The sequence below is a fragment of the Coturnix japonica genome, chromosome 3 (assembly GCF_054131305.1).
Source record: "Coturnix japonica strain WE chromosome 3, WE-NBRP24, whole genome shotgun sequence".
NCBI classification, from domain to species: domain Eukaryota; kingdom Metazoa; phylum Chordata; class Aves; order Galliformes; family Phasianidae; genus Coturnix; species Coturnix japonica.
Genome location: NC_140665.1, coordinates 102,048,271 through 102,064,452, shown reverse-complemented (window position 1 = coordinate 102,064,452; position 16,182 = coordinate 102,048,271). Strand labels below are relative to the sequence as shown.

General features: G+C 42.0%; 1 protein-coding gene across 7 annotated transcripts in view; it reads left to right on the top strand.

Annotated features, from left to right (window-relative positions):
* Nucleotides 1-11,310: 11,310 nt before the first annotated feature.
* Nucleotides 11,311-16,182, top strand: part of TFAP2B (transcription factor AP-2 beta) — a 30,707-nt gene continuing 25,835 nt past the window's right edge. For 4 of the 7 annotated variants that reach the window (XM_085542301.1, XM_085542299.1, XM_085542298.1 and 1 more), the window contains exons 1-2: nt 11,311-11,412; nt 14,959-14,985. In XM_085542301.1, the coding sequence (XP_085398427.1) occupies nt 11,332-11,412; nt 14,959-14,985 (108 nt within the window). In that variant the 5' untranslated portion in view covers nt 11,311-11,331. The other 3 variants (XM_015859864.3, XM_085542302.1, XM_085542303.1) reach the window with 3 other exon arrangements.

Genomic DNA, 16,182 nt, shown 5'->3' with positions numbered 1-16,182 from the left:
AGGAAGTGATGGATTCCCTATCACTTGTTACCTTCATAGCAATGCTGGATGCCCTACTGCACAACACACAGGCAGTAGGATTCCGGGTCTGTGAATTCCTCCCTCTGTTTCGAGCAGCTGGAAAATATATTTGGGGCAGTGAACATGTTTCAGTCTATGTTTGTTGGTACATTCATTTGCAGATCTGTGCAGTTTTTTTTTACTAATGGCATGTCAAAATTTTAGTTGGGTTCTATTCAATTCTCATTCAGGTAGAATGGTTGGGGATGGATTTGGACTATCCAGTCTCAGCTGCTATTAATATCTCAAATTTCAATGGTTTCTCCCTCTCAGCTGTTTGTTCATTTAAAGGAACTGATTATGTTTCATTACATAAAATGTTAACATTTATCACCTCTGACATATAGATAATCCAAAACTGTGTAAAAGAGCAGTAAAGATACTTGAGTCCCTGAAGAAGATCATTAAAACTTTCTGTAAAATTCATATAATAATATCCATACATAATTTAAATCAGACTAATGAGCTACTGCAACTATCAACAAAGGTTATGTAGTAGGAAGGAAAGGTAGAAGGCCAATGTCAGAAGTTCCTGACTCACTGGCTTTCTGTTTTATTTATAGTAAATAATATGATGTGTAATAGTATATAATGTATAATATTATATACATTAAAATAGAATAGAATTTGGAATGGGATGGGATGGGATGGAATGGAATGGAACAGGATAGGAAAGGAAAGGATGGGATAGTGTACGGTAGGGTAGGGTAGGGTAGTGTAGGGTAGAATAAAATAGAATGGAATGATTACAAGGTGGAGCTCTTGTAGGTCCCATTTCATATCTTTCTGTCCCATACTTCAGGGCTTCTGGCCAGGACTCAAGGCACCCTGACATGGGCATACACAAGATGTAAAGTATTCATGTGAAGATCTGTTTCTGCTGTGTCTGCTGACTAACCTCAAGTCGGAACTAAAAGAACCCCATCTCATAGGCAACCTAAACATTTATGTCAGGTCAAACAGAACCCACCTGTTTCTTGCTTTCAACAAGAAACAGGTGGGAATATCCCAGAATATCCCAGAAGAGAGACAATGTCGTATTATTTCCTTGAGTTCTAGTACTCAGAGATTTGAGGCTATCCTTAAGAATCATAGAATCACAAGGTTGGAAAGGACCTATAAGATCATCTAGTCCAAATGACCCTATTTAGTACTCATTTGAGTCAATAAAAAAATACATGTGGATTTTGGCAGGATGGGGGTTGATTTCAGCTCCATTTATTAGCAGTATTCTTTGGCCCTTTCCCTATAGGGCTACTTATTGAACTCCACACATATGTGAAGTCTGAAGGACAAGTACACTGAAAACTGAAAAATAATCAGGAACCATGGGTGGATCAGACAATGACAGCCTTTGGGACAGTGTCAAAACCCAACCCTCTTCAGTGCCTGGAAATCCAAGTGACCCTCACAAAGATCTTCTTTTCAAACAGTCAGGTCATGCAACCACACTGCACATTTGCTGCATGATTAAGCATGGTTCAGCCTGCTCCAAGGAGGAATACCATGTTTCACATGAATGGATATGTAATTAGTGAGCTACAGATTCCTGCTTGTTTCCCTTGCATATTTTATACATGATATGTATTATCTACATAGAGTATTCATGAGGGCTTTTTTTGCTGTATTTCAGATTATATTCTGCAGAAAAATGCTTAAGATAGACATGAGCAGATGTGATTTCATAGTCATTTTGTGGGGATTTGGTGGCAAAAGGAGTGGAAATATTTCACATTTTCTTTCAAGTGATTTTCTTTTTTTGTTACAACTATCTGATATCTGTTTGTTTTCAATGCTACATTTGAAATTGCAGAAAGCCATTTTATTCCTTTAACTTTCAGGTTCACAAAGCTTCAAGAATAAGAAAAAAACATATATCCTATTGATTCTGTAAGATTCTCATTTTAAAGTGCTATATTTGCTCTATGCATGAGTACATAGGCACTATGTACAAAGTATGTAGACCAGTGTAAGAACAGTACCAAACCAGACCAGTGTAAGAACAGTACCAAACCAGACTATTGGGTTCAGCAACCTGTCTCTGATAGCAGTTGTTATTTATGCCTCAGGAGGAGATAACAGAAGAACTGTGAGTGAAAACTAACCATGAATAAGAACTGAATTCATCTGTGGCTGCTCAGTATATTAGAATGCAACAATTTGAGGAGTTTTCAGGTAAATGATCATCTGTGTGGAAAATAGATATTTCTTTTTTATGACTGGATGAAACATAGAGGCAAATTTGTTGAGAAAATTCCAGAAATGTCTACTTAATTAGATGCTTAAAAATACAGTATCAGTTTCTTGCCCACTAATGTATTATATGAGTGAGGACTCGGTTAATGAAAAATTAAGGAGGGATAATATAATTAATACTAATCAATATGGGTTTACAGAAAACAGATGCTGTCAAATGAACTTGTTATTCTTCCGTTTAATGAGATTACAAATTTGATTGACTCTGAGTGCACATTTAACCTGGAATCACAGGGATATTGGCTACTATTACAACAATTAGACAAAATACTCCATGCTTCAAATGGATTTAAAGGTATTTGAACCTGAAATGGATGACAAAGAGAGAATCATGACTGAGCTGAATCATATCTCTTAGCACCACATCCTAAGAGCTCTTAAACACATCCAGGAACAGTGACTACACCACCTCCCCGGGGAGCTTATTCCAGTGTTTAACTACCCTTTCTGGAGCACAAGAGGTTCACTCTATGTAGCAGAAATAATTGCTTTTCCATTGAGGTGACAAAGCAGTGAAATAGATTTCCCGAAGAGACCATGGAATCTCCATCTGTGGAGATACTCAGAAGCTGTGGTCTTTGGCAACCTGCTTTGATGGCCCTGCTTAATCAGGAAGATAGGACCAGCTGATCTTCAGAGGTCCCTTCCAAACAACCATACTGTGATTCAACACCTTGCAAAAAGGGGTTTTGATGATAGAGGACATTCTGATGAATGTCTTTCTTGATGCTGCAACATTGTTCCATCTTTTCCTTCCTTCCTTCCTTCCTTCCTTCCTTCCTTCCTTCCTTCCTTCCTTCCTTCCTTCCTTCCTTCCTTCCTTCCTTCCTTCCTTCCTTCCTTCCTTCCTTCCTTCCTTCCTTCCTTCCTTCCTTCCTTCCTTCCTTCCTTCCTTCCTTCCTTCCTTCCTTCCTTCCTTCCTTCCTTCCTTCCTTCCTTCCTTCCTTCCTTCCTTCCTTCCTTCCTTCCTTCCTTCCTTCCTTCCTTCCTTCCTTCCATGTGAACAGGTTCCTTTTAGTTAATAATGTGATGAGAACTGATGAAAGCAAGAAAGGAACTTCAGTAGAGAAGCAGGTTCAGACAAAGGCTGAGAGCGCTGGAGCCAGAGTGGAGGGATGTAGGTAAGGCTGGGAGATGGAACCATACTCCCAAATTCCAGCCCCCCCTCTCCACCATCCTGACTCAGTCCCTTCTTTTATATTCCACGTTTTACATCTCTCTTTTATGAGAAATGGTTTTAAGTTGAAGAAAGAAGATTTAGGTTGGATATCAGGGGGAAGTTCTTTACTATATGAGTGGTGAAGTGCTGGAACAGCTGCCCAGAGAGGCTGTGGATGCCCCATTCATTCCTGGAGGTGTTCAAGGCCAGGTTGGATGGGGCCCTGGGCAGCCTGGGCTGGTATTAAATGTGGAAGTTGGTGGTCCTTCCTGCAAGGGACATTAGAGCTTGATGATCCTCAAGGTCCATTCCAACTCAAGCTATTCTATAATTCTGTGATTCTATGGTTCTATGTCCTCAGTGTAGTAAAACAAATTCATCACATACCATCACATAGCTGGAGAAAAAAGAAACGATGATGATGAACTTCAGTAGTGAAGACCAACAGTGTAAAAACAAAACAGAGAAATGATGCTGTGAGGCTGTTATTTAAGGAATGTTGTAGTCACAGTTTCAGTAGGATGTTCCAAAGCTCTGTAAATAAGTCTGATTATCAATGGGTGGATGTTTGGAGGCTTTTGAAATATAGATTTAAGTAGTCAAATACAATCTGTAGGAAATGTTCACTTCAAAATTTGGGGGGAAAAAAATAAAAGTATTGAAGTTTAAATTTCACCTCCCTTATTTTGATACTAAATAAACAAAATGTTTAATTTCACAGCTGTAAAAATGATTAATTTATACTTGCTTATTCCTATGCCTTTTAGGTAGGAAATATTGATTTGTATTGTGCTTGTGCATTTATTATAATGAAAGCAATGATATACAATTATTTTAGGATTACAATTCCAAATGGCATGTTTATATTAATATTAATATCACATTCTATCACTAGAATTAATATTGCATGGAAAGTAATGAGGAAGCAGTTAACTTAATTCAGACAACAGGTTTGTGCCTAAATTTTTAAGACTATGTCTGAATTTTCTGCCATGAATAAAAAAAGAGAAGGGAAGGGAAGGGAAGGGAAGGGAAGGGAAGGGAAGGGAAGGGAAGGGAAGGGAAGGGAAGGGAAGGGAAGGGAAGGGAAGGGAAGGGAAGGGAAGGGAAGGGAAGGGAAGGGAAGGGAAGGGAAGGGAAGGGAAGGGAAGGGAAGGGAAGGGAAGGGAAGGGAAGGGAAGGGAAGGGAAGGGAAGGGAAGGGAAGGGAAGGGAAGGGAAGGGAAGGGAATACAGGAACAAAATATCTGGGGAAATATTCGACTCAATATATTATAAGGAATTTTGGAAGCCTGAAATGTGTTTTCCCTAAAGATAGAATTTCCTGGCTTTGCTATGTCTCCTTTCATGTACCCAGAAAGTTTTTAACTCCCTGAAGCACAGCCTATGGTCATACTGTCTTAGTGCCTACTTCCAGAAAGCAAGTTTAGAGAGTGGAGGGAGAAAAAAGAAAGTGCAAAAACAAAGTACTGAACAAAATTCAGATAATAGGCCAGATCTTAATTTTTATTCCTTTCCTTAAAACTGATCATTTTCTCTCCTGACAGGAAATTTGTATACTATATTTTGAGCATAGATAATTTACTCAACATTCCATATCCTGAAATGTGGTGGGTATATTTCCTAGTATAAATATAGCTTAAATCTTGTTTTTTGACTGAATCGCATGCAAACTGCAACCACATAAACAGAGTTGAATTAAATTAAACCAATACAAGTGGAATCTTCTGACTTTCTGTCATATTAAACATTTGGTTAAACTGAGACCTCCCTTCAATGACTGCTGCATGATTGTCCTTGACTTAAGTATAGCATTTTATTGTTTCATAATAGGAACAATAAAGAACTAAAAACTGTGTGGTGTATTCAGATGAATTCTAAATTTAAATACCCAAATCTGAGGAAACTGAAAGGCATGTTTATATTTCTAGTTTAACTTTTTTAAGGAAACAAGTTTGGCAAATTCTCAGTTCGTTTGTCTTCTAAGAGGAAGTGGGTTTAGAAAGGATTAAGTCCCATTCAAGAAGTGGAAGTACAGAGGAAGGATGACCCTACAGCTGAAACAACAGTTCCTGGGACTCCCCAGGCTCTTGTGTTGCGAAGAATAAATCATTCACTGGTACACTGTGCATAATGTCTTCTGTTTAACATTGCACCATCTAACTCCTACTTTTCCTTTCAGTCATGGCAATCCCTAAATATATCAGTTCAAGATACTAATTCAGAGGAAGTTCTGAGTCTTTAAAATACACAAGTCAGTGAGGTGAAGCAATCCAAGCATGTAGGAAAGGACAATAGAGACGAGCAAGTCTTTGCACTCTCTGTCTTAGTAAGATAAGTACTTATTCAAAGTTTGTTATCCTTTTTTTTTGAGTTAAGGGCCCGCATCAGGTCACTATAAAGGTAAAGAGAACATGACCTGAGGGGGAAAGCCTGAAACACTCTAAATTCTTTATCTGGGAGATCTCTGCCGTTACTGCTTGGAAGAGTTTGCTTTGCTTAGAATGCTTCACAAGAGGAAGCACCAAGGTTTCATCTAGGGAGCTGCTGAGACATCCCCTCACATTGCCCTGTGGTCTAGATCCTTGATAACAACAACACAGAAATGCAGTTAGTAGAGAGGAATAAAACATTAACACCTGAGTAGGGCAGATAAATTTGTGTATCAACATTTTTCTTATTCTAGTAATAGAAGTATCACTTGGAAGTGCTCATTCTTCCAAATAGCCCACACACTGTGCAAGACTTGGTTTAGAAGAACTAGGTTTGGCTCCAAGGTGGGTAAGGGAAGAACCAAGTCTTCATCTCTCATCTCCCATCTCCCATTGTTTAAATTAGATCAACTCTAAGAAATTATTTTCTAGCATAGGCAAAATAATCCCCCCTGGAGCAGGTGGAAATAACCACCAGAACTTAGGCAGCATCTTGCTCCATGGTATCACAAAATGCTCTGTGTAAGAAAACTATGCTTTAGAGGTATGTAGGTGCTTGAAGCTCAGTCACTGGGAAGGAGAAAGGAATGGGTTGGCATGGTAAAACAGAAATTTGGATTCAGACACGAGGAAATCTCTGAGCACCACTGTGAGATGAGACGTTTATTCTGTATAACTCATTTCCAGCTTATAAAGAGCTCTAATTCACAGGCTACATCAGAACTACTGGAAGCCAAGTGAGCACCACAGATAGACAAGCAACATCTGCACTGTCTTTAATCATGATTAGAGAGTGACCCAGTCACACTGTTATCCCTCTCAGCTGGAAAAACTGAGAACATCCACAATGTCCATCTGTGGTGTGGATTGGGATTGCCATTAGGTTGTTATGCTTTTTGCTATCATTCATCCCTTGCAACTCATCCTCATCCCATACCCAGAGAAAAAAAGGCAGAGGGGAAATCCCAAAGCAAAGGCAGCAGAAATGTCCTGTACACTGACTACATCCCCAAATGTATTACTGTCTCTGCCCTGTCCAGCCTGGTTGCAAGCAGTGGTATGGAAAGCTGTCAGCCCCAAGTAGGCAAATCCTAGTGCCCCATGTTGACATCCTCCTAATCTTGGCTATGGAAACAGTTTGTAGCAAAGGGATCTCAGGGAGCTCAGTACTGATGGGAAAAAGCCAAACGTCTTACCCACAGGGTTATTAAACACAGCAAATTGCTGGGATCTGTCCAAGTGTGCCCAGCACTCATGGCTGCATCTTCCCAGTGTGCTTCTCTCACTGTGCCAGAGAACAGGCAGAAGAAAGAGGAGCTGGGATATGTCTCCAAGACAATTGGAGTGCACAGTGGTTTTAGAAAGCCAGAAGGAGGGGAGGAAAGTCCTCATTATGTCTGCAAATACCGTGGGGAAAACTGATTCATCAGCAAAAATAATAGGAAGCTGGGCTTAATTTAAGAGATGAGTCTTACTGTTATTCACAAAGAAAAGGGTTAAAGTGCACACGTGAAATAAGCAGGCGCTGAGTATTAAGAGACATGTTGGGATACTTGTTGTCATTTATCTCTTTCGCTTCCGAAGTAAGATTCCAAAGTGATCGTTTAATGAAAAATACCAAATTCTGAAATACATATGGGGGACATACAGAAAATTCAGAGTCGAGAAACGGGTACAAAACGTGTCTGAAAGGACTGAAGTTCCAGTTAGAAATGACAGACGCTACTTTTACTGGAGAGCCCGCAGCGAGCAGCAGAGGGCGCTGGGATGAATTGATTTATTTCTAACCCCCGATAACGGGGATTTTCTGGGTTGGATAAAGGGGGCATATACTGTGTTATAAAGGCACACGTTGGATCTAGAAGGCTGAATATGACTGAAATCTGTGAAGTGAGGAAAGGCGGGTTGCGTTTATAGGAAAAAGTCCTGGAACAATCGTATAATAGAATCACAGAATCATAGAATGGTTTGGGTGTGGGGGGACCTTAAAGCCCGTCCAGCCCCAACCCCTGCCATGGGCTGGGTGCTCCCCAGCAGCTCAGACTGCCCAGAGCCCATCCATGGCCTGGGGCACCTTCAGGAATGGGGAACTCACAGCTCTGGGCAGCAGTGCCAGCGCCTCATCACCCGCTGAGTAAAGAATTTCCTCTTCAAATCTATCCCAAATCTCTCCTCTTTTTCTTTAAAGCCATCCCCCCTTGTCCTGTCTCTATGAAACCCTGTGAAAAGTCAGTCCCCCTTCTGTTTATAACCTCCCTTTGAAATACTGGAATGAAATACTCAATGAAATATGAATAACTTATGGAATTAAAAGGGATTGTTTTGTGGTTTGTTTGTTTGTTTTGTTTGTTTTGTTTTTTCTCACTGCGAACATCACTGTTCCAAGCCGAGAAAAGGATTCGGTCGTTTGGAAGTCGCAGCCCCAGCCCTGGAGCGCCCATCAGAGGGCGCCGCAGCTCCGCGCAACGCGGCTCAGTGCGCGCTGCCCGCAGCCGGGGCGGGGAGGGCTCCAGGGCAGCGTGAAGGCGGCCTTTTGTTCGCAGGGATGGCAGAAAGAGTGACAGAATCACATGAAATACAGAACTAGACGGCCCGAAGATTCGCCTTATCGATTGGAGCTCCGCGCTCAGTGCTAGAGAAGTGAAGGCTTTCACTCCTTAAAGTGCTTCCCAAAATTTACCGAGAAATGCCTCTTTTCCTCTTATCCTCCTTGTTTCTGTTTCCCCCCCTCCCTTCCCCTTCTTTTCTTGAGTATCTTGCAGTGGTCACTTTGGAAGGCCTGGCTCTCATTTCATTCTCATCAGAGCTTGTTGCACACTTAGGGAGCAACTCTTCCTTACTGAAACTGCTAAAACAGATGCACTGAAAAGAAATGGAAAAGGCTGCAAAACAAGCCTCAAAACTGTGTAGAACCCTCATGCCTTTGAATTGTTCTTAATGAACACCGGATGCACGTATGCCACTTATTGCAACTGCAAGTGAATGTAATGACTGTGGGACACGGAAATAAGGATATCAAGTCTATACAATTCTGTTAGCAGAGGAGCAGAGGCTGTCTTATCCCTTTGAGCTTCTTTTCTTTCACCCCTCCTCTCCCCTCCCCCAGCACAGAGAGCGTATTTTATTCAGGGTGCCACGAAATGGTGAAGCATTTGCTGTCACGCAGCACATTCCCTCTGCCCTGTGCCAGCCTTGCAGGACATGACTCAAAGACTTTAACAGAAGTGATGGCACACTGTCCCTTTATGAGCCTGGTATTTTTCTAAGAGGGCCATTTGGATCTGTAGGCACAAGGAGAACGCTGTGGGGTGGCTGTGTGGGGATCTCAGCGCATCGTAGCTCTCTTCTCCTTCCCAGCATTTTTTAGCACTATTGCTTCGGCTGCACTGCTCTGTCCAGCCCACTCAGGGATGTGCAATAGCTGTGCTGGGGGTGGGAAGTGGAGGGGGTGGGGGTGAGGGGGGGGTGGGAATAGAAGGGAAGAAAGAAAACCTACTCGCATCTGTTTTAATAACTTCCAGCGAGAGCTCTGCCCAGCTCCTGCTGCAATATCTGGCTGTTGTTTGTCTCCTGCCTTTTGCAGGTTGAGTTTGTGGAAGATGTGCTTAGGAACAGTGAGGGGGGTTGCAGAGGTTGGGGGAAAGAAGGGTGAATGTATCTGTCCTGCCTGGATTTGAGGCCAAAGGGAACACAGAGAGACAACCCCACACTTCCCACGGCACCACAAGTGTCTCCTGATGAAGTTCTCCTCGTTTTCGAGATTGCCCATCTATAAAAGCGTTCTTTACCTGTAGGACCTCTGAAAGTACAAAGGACACTGCACTACCCCCATAGGATCCCGTGCAGAATAAAGAAGATTGGTAGGAATCAGGACCTAGAATTTAGAAACACCTTTCTCTCTGTCTTTGCATGTGTCTCTTACGCTAATTCACCCCTCTCCCCCTCCCCTACTGATGCATCAGCCCACCGCAAAGCCCAATTGTTCCCTTTCCGAGGCAGAGATGGGCTCTGCTCGCCTGCGGAGTAAGTCGCCTCTATGCGGTACGACGTGTTTAAAAAGGACAATGCGAGCGAAGGTTTGCCTGGGGATTAAAAAAAAAAAAAAAAAAAAAAAGGAAGAAATAAAGGTTGCAAATGGTCCAACTCCTCCTCTCCCCTTCCAAACCGAGGGCTGCCCTGGAACCGCACAGACCCAACTCTGCTTTAACCGTTCTGCTTAAAGTAGTTAATCGCTATTGAAATGCTTGCAGAGGGAGGCTTACGAAACACTTTCTTCTCCGTTTTTCGCAGAGAAAGTGTTTCCAAGTTCTGAAATAGACAGCCCGAGTCCGAAGTATGAAGCTTTCAAAGGAAAACCACTGATCTGAATGTGTTCCTCTTAGTTTGGCTTGGATGTGTTTGGGGAGACGCTGTTTTGGTGCTTTACTGCATAGGAGAGGATAATTTCTAAACATGTAAATAAAAGCATATTGCATGCGGGGGAAAGAGTAATATCTCACTGCAAATGATGAACCGCCTGGTGCAGAGACAACCTATCCTTTATTTTAGTTTAAATAGGGTTGAAAAAATGTTCTTTAATTTCTCCATTCTGTGTGTCTGTCTATCTGTTTGTATATCTGTCTATCCATCCATCTATCTATCAGTTTATCTATCTGTGTATCCATCTATCTATCCATCTATCTATCTATCCATCCATCTATCCATCCATCTATCCATCTATCTATCTATCTATCTATCTATCTATCTATCTATCTATCTATCTATCTATCTACCTACCTACCTACCTACCTACCTACCTATCTATCTGTGTGTTATCTATCTATCCATCCTGCCCTCTATAAAAATAGAGGGTAAATGCACTATATAATATGCATCTTTGATCACTGTATGTTCATCTATAGAAGGGTAGGTGTATAGAGAAATACATACGTATGCTTTTACATATAGTCCCCTTCAAATGGATCAGGTTTGTATGCATATATGCATATGTAAAGTGTAGTATACATGTGCCTATGTAAATCCATACATAAGCGAGAATATATATAATTTACATATATAAATGGGTCACTTCATATTTCTGCACATGGGAAAAGTTATATGTTTGGGGATAAAAGTGTGTACGTGTGCCTGTATATGTGTGTGAAACTGCATATATGTCTTTATCTGCCTGCCCAGAAGTCTATATATGTGTGTATATGCAGATATATAGTCACATATATGTCTGTAGATATATGTAACTATGTAACAGATAATGTTTTTACTATCCGATTGAGGTTTACTTCTGCAGCCTATTGTTTCAGACAACAGATATAAGTTGCGATGGAAGAGGAACGTCGGATTTGGTGTCTGTCCCCCATTTCCAATTATAGATGGATCATTACAGACAGAGAAGTACTGAGAATCCAGACATCTGCTCTTCACATGAATGCACTCACCTCCTAGAGAACAGCCTGCCATCATGCTCTGGAAACTGGTTGAAAATGTCAAGTACGAAGATATCTATGAGGTGAGTATATAATATGCATATGAGTAAGAGAGTATATGTATATTTAAATATACATCTAGCTGCATAGAGCCATATTATATAATACATATATAGCTCTACATCTGCTTACATGCAGATATAGAGACGCAGACACCCGCACACACAAATAGAGATGGGAAACAGAGAGTAAACGCTTAAATGCTTATTTATTGGCAAATTTGTAGCCGGCATGCCAAGTCCTAAACTTTTTTTTTTTTTTTTTTGCTTTTTTTTTTTTTTTTTTTCCTTTTCTTTCGTGGAAAAGCTGTTTGATGCGATTTAAAACATCAAAGAAACGATCTGAGGGTTGGAATGAGGCAACTTAAAGGCAAGAGTCGGATTGTTTAGAGCCCGAATTAAATGTAATTCGATTAAATACGGGCAAATGTCGAGAAAGAGGGGGAAAAGATGAAATTAGAAGAGAAACGCGATCTGCTATTCGGGGATGGGATGCATTTCTTTCTTTTCTTTTTGTCCTACTTTCTTAATTTCCGATTCCAATCTAAGCTCAACCTGAATTTGGATATATATATATATTGTCTTTTACTCGTTTTCACGACCGGATGGATTTTTTACGACTCTTTTTACACGCATACACCGGTAGATAAGATGTGCGCGTCCGCATCCACCCGCACTAATGACGAGGCACACACATTCTCGCACGTCCGTGGGTGCACACAGCCGAACCGATCCATCCAAAGCGGGCACGGAAAGTTCTGGGCTTTATTTTAGAGACCTCCTCGGGATTTTTGAGGTTCAAAAGCAGAGAGAGGCGGGAGGGGACGGTGTATGTGTTGGGGAGGGGGGAAATCACAGCAGAGCCAAACGGTTCTTAATTTTACCCGGATCTTTCCCAACACGGCTCCCCGAATGCGTTCCTTGTAAGTAAAGCAGCGCGCTGGATCGGCTCCGAAATGGGAACGAATACTACTACTAATAATAATAATAATCAGATGGAGGGAAAGTTTTGCCGCTTCGTCAATGATTTTTTGTTTGTTTGTCTGTTCGGTTTTGGTTTTAATTTGGATTTGGTGGCGGTGGTGTTTGTAGGAGCGGGGAGGGATTCGCACGGCTGTTGGGTGGGGGTGTTGGAAAGGCTCTGGGCGATGCCGTCCGCCCCGGGGAAGCGCCGTCGGGGCCGCACCGCTGCAGCCCTAAAGCGGTCCCGCACCGCTCCGGACCTCCATCGGGAAAGTGTTCAGTGTTAAATAGAAATGATGAAAAAAATAAAAGAGAGAGAGAGAGAGAGAGAGAGAGAAGCAGAGGGAGGGCACTGATCCGACTTTTCGCAGCCGGAGTAAGGATGGGAAAGAGCCGCAATATCTCTTGCTCTCCGAACTGCATTCAGGCTCGTTATCAACCAGCAGCGCAGCTCGGTGGGTGTGCGAGTCCCCCGGACTCCCCCAGCCCCTTCGAGCCTTCCCTGTTCCCAGCACATCCCGGCCATTGTCTGTGCCGCAGCAGCGGGTGACAAAACGTCTCCCTTCCCGTCCTGCGAGGTAGGGGAATGTCGAGGCTTTCCCTCCCGCTCTGGTGTTTGGAAGGGGAGCTGGAAGCTTCGTGCGTCCCTCCAGGGACGTGGGAGCGGTGGGATGGGATAGAGTGATCCTAACCCGAGGGTGCGCTCCGGGTCATTCCGTACAGGGCATCCTTCAAAATGATATTTTCTTTGGGTCGGTTTGAAAGAGAAAGAAGGATTCTTAAAAGGAAAAGAAGAAAAAGAAAGAAAAAGAAAAAGAAAGAAAAAGAAAAAGAAAGAAAAAGAAAAAAGAAAGAAAAAGAAGGGAAAAATTAAAAAAAAAAAATAAAAAATTGAAAAAGGAAAGAAAGAAAGAAAGAAAGAAAGAAAGAAAGAAAGAAAGAAAGAAAGAAAGAAAGAAAGAAAGAAAGAAAGAAAGAAAGAAAGAAAGAAAGAAAGAAAGAAAGAAAGAAAGAAAGAAAGAAAGAAAGAAAGAAAGAAAAAGTGCTTCCCCTCCTTTTTCTTTCCGATTTCTAATTAAGAACACGATGGTAGGGGCGTCTCAGTCGCTTAAATGGAATCTGTTCTTAAAACAAAAGTGTGTGTGTGCTTGTAATGGGGGCTGGGGGGGCTGCTCTGGGAAGTGTGAGTCTATTTAGGAAGGAACGTAAGTTGAACTTTAACAGAAATGGCAGACAGTCCAGTTGAACGAGTTTCTGCAACATCAAAAAGGTTTTACATCGCCCCCGGCTTTGCCTCGAAACTAGAAATCTACTATCCTTTAAAAAATCACTGCATTACATTTTACATTCGGGTGAAAATCGGGATAGATATGTGCATATCTATACGGCGGACTGGGTTCTTTCTGCATATCGGGCTGGAGGAGGATTCGGAATAGAAGAGAACCCAACTTCACCCCGATCCAGCGTTTATTGGGTTGCTGTGAATGAACGCGGTCGGTAACGCGCACAAGGGCTCAATCTCCGCTGTAAACACGGATTGGAGTCAGTGCGCATTTCTTCTTCTTTTTGAGAAAGGAAAAGAGAGAGAGAGAGAGAGAGAGAAAAGAAGTGAAAGGATTAGGAAAGCCTCTGATTCTCCTCGTTATTTGTTAAAAATATATAAAAATCTACAGGAACAAAAGCACCAAAGGCAATCAATTCACCGTATTGGGAATGTATAATTAAACGTAAAAGTCGGGGGGGGGGGGGGGGGGAGGGGGAAAAGGGAGAGAAAAAAAAAAAGAAAAAAAAAAGAAAAAAGAAATACGTTTTTTTCTTCTTCTTCGCCTCCAGCACTGCTTCATCTCCCTTCCCTGCTCAGTGTCTGCTTTCCACGTCTTCCCCCGCTCGAGTTAATTGAAGTTCTGCCTCTTCCCTGCTAAACTTTTTCCCCCCTCTCCCTCTCCCCAAACTCTGCCCCTGCCAGCCCCCCTCGTCTGATTACATCGAGTAATTCTCCACTGAATGAACGTCATTTACAATAGTAGGGGAGCTCTCGAGCTGGCTGCCAGCTTCACGCTCCATTTGGTCCTGCATTCTCCCTTTAAAGTAGTCGTGTAATATTAATAGTCATGAATATCAATTATTATGAGGCGGCGTAGGGAAGGAAAGGGAGGAAGGGGTAGAGGAGCAGTCTGAGCCCAGCCTTGGGTTGAAGAGGATTGCGTTTGGGAGCTCAAAGGGGAAAAAGAAAAAAAAAAGGAGAGAAAAAAAAAAGAGAAAAAAAAGAAAAAAAATACCAGAAAAAAAAAATACCAGAAAAAAAAAAAACCAACAGAGAGGGAGGGGTGAATCATATATATGTAGATAGAGGTTTCCAGGCTCGGTTTTGGGGGCATTGGTTCTTCTTTTTTTTTCTTTTTTTTTTTTTTCTTTTTTTTTTTTTTCTTTTTTTCCTTTTTTGATGGATAGTCTCCGAAATACCTCAAGCTGTTCTCCTGTATCCAACACGGCCCTTTGCAGATCTCCTTGATATATATCAATATATATATATTATTTTTTTCCCTTCCAAATATTATCGCCACAGTCTTTGATTTTTAGCTATTACAAGACTTTTTTTATTTCCAGATGTTAGTCCACACCTATTCCGCCATGGTGAGTTTGGATCCATGTTGTACTAGAATTGCATGTTCTCTCTCTCTCTCTCGATCTGTTGTCTCTCTCTCTCTCTCTCCCTCTCTCTCTTTTAAACGCCTTTGGCTTGGTAATTTAGCACAATAATTGGAGGAGGCTTTGCAGCTGCTTCTCCCTTTTTGCATTGTGTGTTCTCCATTTGAGATTTGGGGGGGAGGAAAGAAGGGGGGGGGGGGGGAGGGAGAGCAGGGAAAAAACTTTATTCCCCCCCCCCCCCCTTCTTCTTTTTATACCCTATGTGTGGGGGTACGAGCTGCACTTGGTGGAAATATCTCTTTTTCTTCTGTATTTTCACCTCTCAGCTTCCGAGCGACGGGAGTGGGACAAAAGTCCGCTCCCACCTTTCCTCTGAAGCCTCCACATGCTTCTCTCCCCCAACCCCCCCACACCCCAAAAGACTTTACATTACAATTACCCCCATCCCCTCCCCCATCCCCTCCCACCCCTTTCTCCGGAATATAATACTGGAAAAAGAGACAAAAAGACACTGGGAGTTCCTGTTAGAAATCATAGCGGTTGGATTTGTTCAGTACAGATGTTTCATTTTTATTCTGATTATTATTATTATTACTATTAGACTCTTTTATACAAAGGGTCCCTGTGATATTATTATTATCATCATTATTGTTATTATTATTACTATTATTATTATTATTATTACTATTATTATTTCCCAAGTCTTTTCTCGGACAACTCCTTACCTCGGGCTCCTCCGAGAAGCGCAAACTTTCCCCTTCGGGTCTTTTTATTTCCCATGTGAAGATGGGTCGTTGATGTTGAGTTGCAGGGCTTCAATGGAGGGAATAAAGAGACGCTGGGAAACTTCGGGCAGGACAAGGGGTGGGTGGTGAGAAGGGATGACTTTGAGGGTTCTCTCTTATATTCGTTCAACTTTTAGTTTTATTTTGGGGACCGGTGGAGGGAGAACTGTGTTAGTAGAGCGGAGTCACACATCGTGTACGGAGCATCAGTCCTACATGTTTAATTATGACATGAAGCGTCTCTCCCTCCCCCCTCTTCGCCCTTCCCGAATTATTCCTGGGCATAGATTTGGGTACGAAGCGCTGGGACACGGCTTGCAACGGGGGAGAAGGGAAACCAACTACCAGTGGTTCACCATGGTTTTACTTTTCCCTTATTTTGTTTTATTTCTGGGTG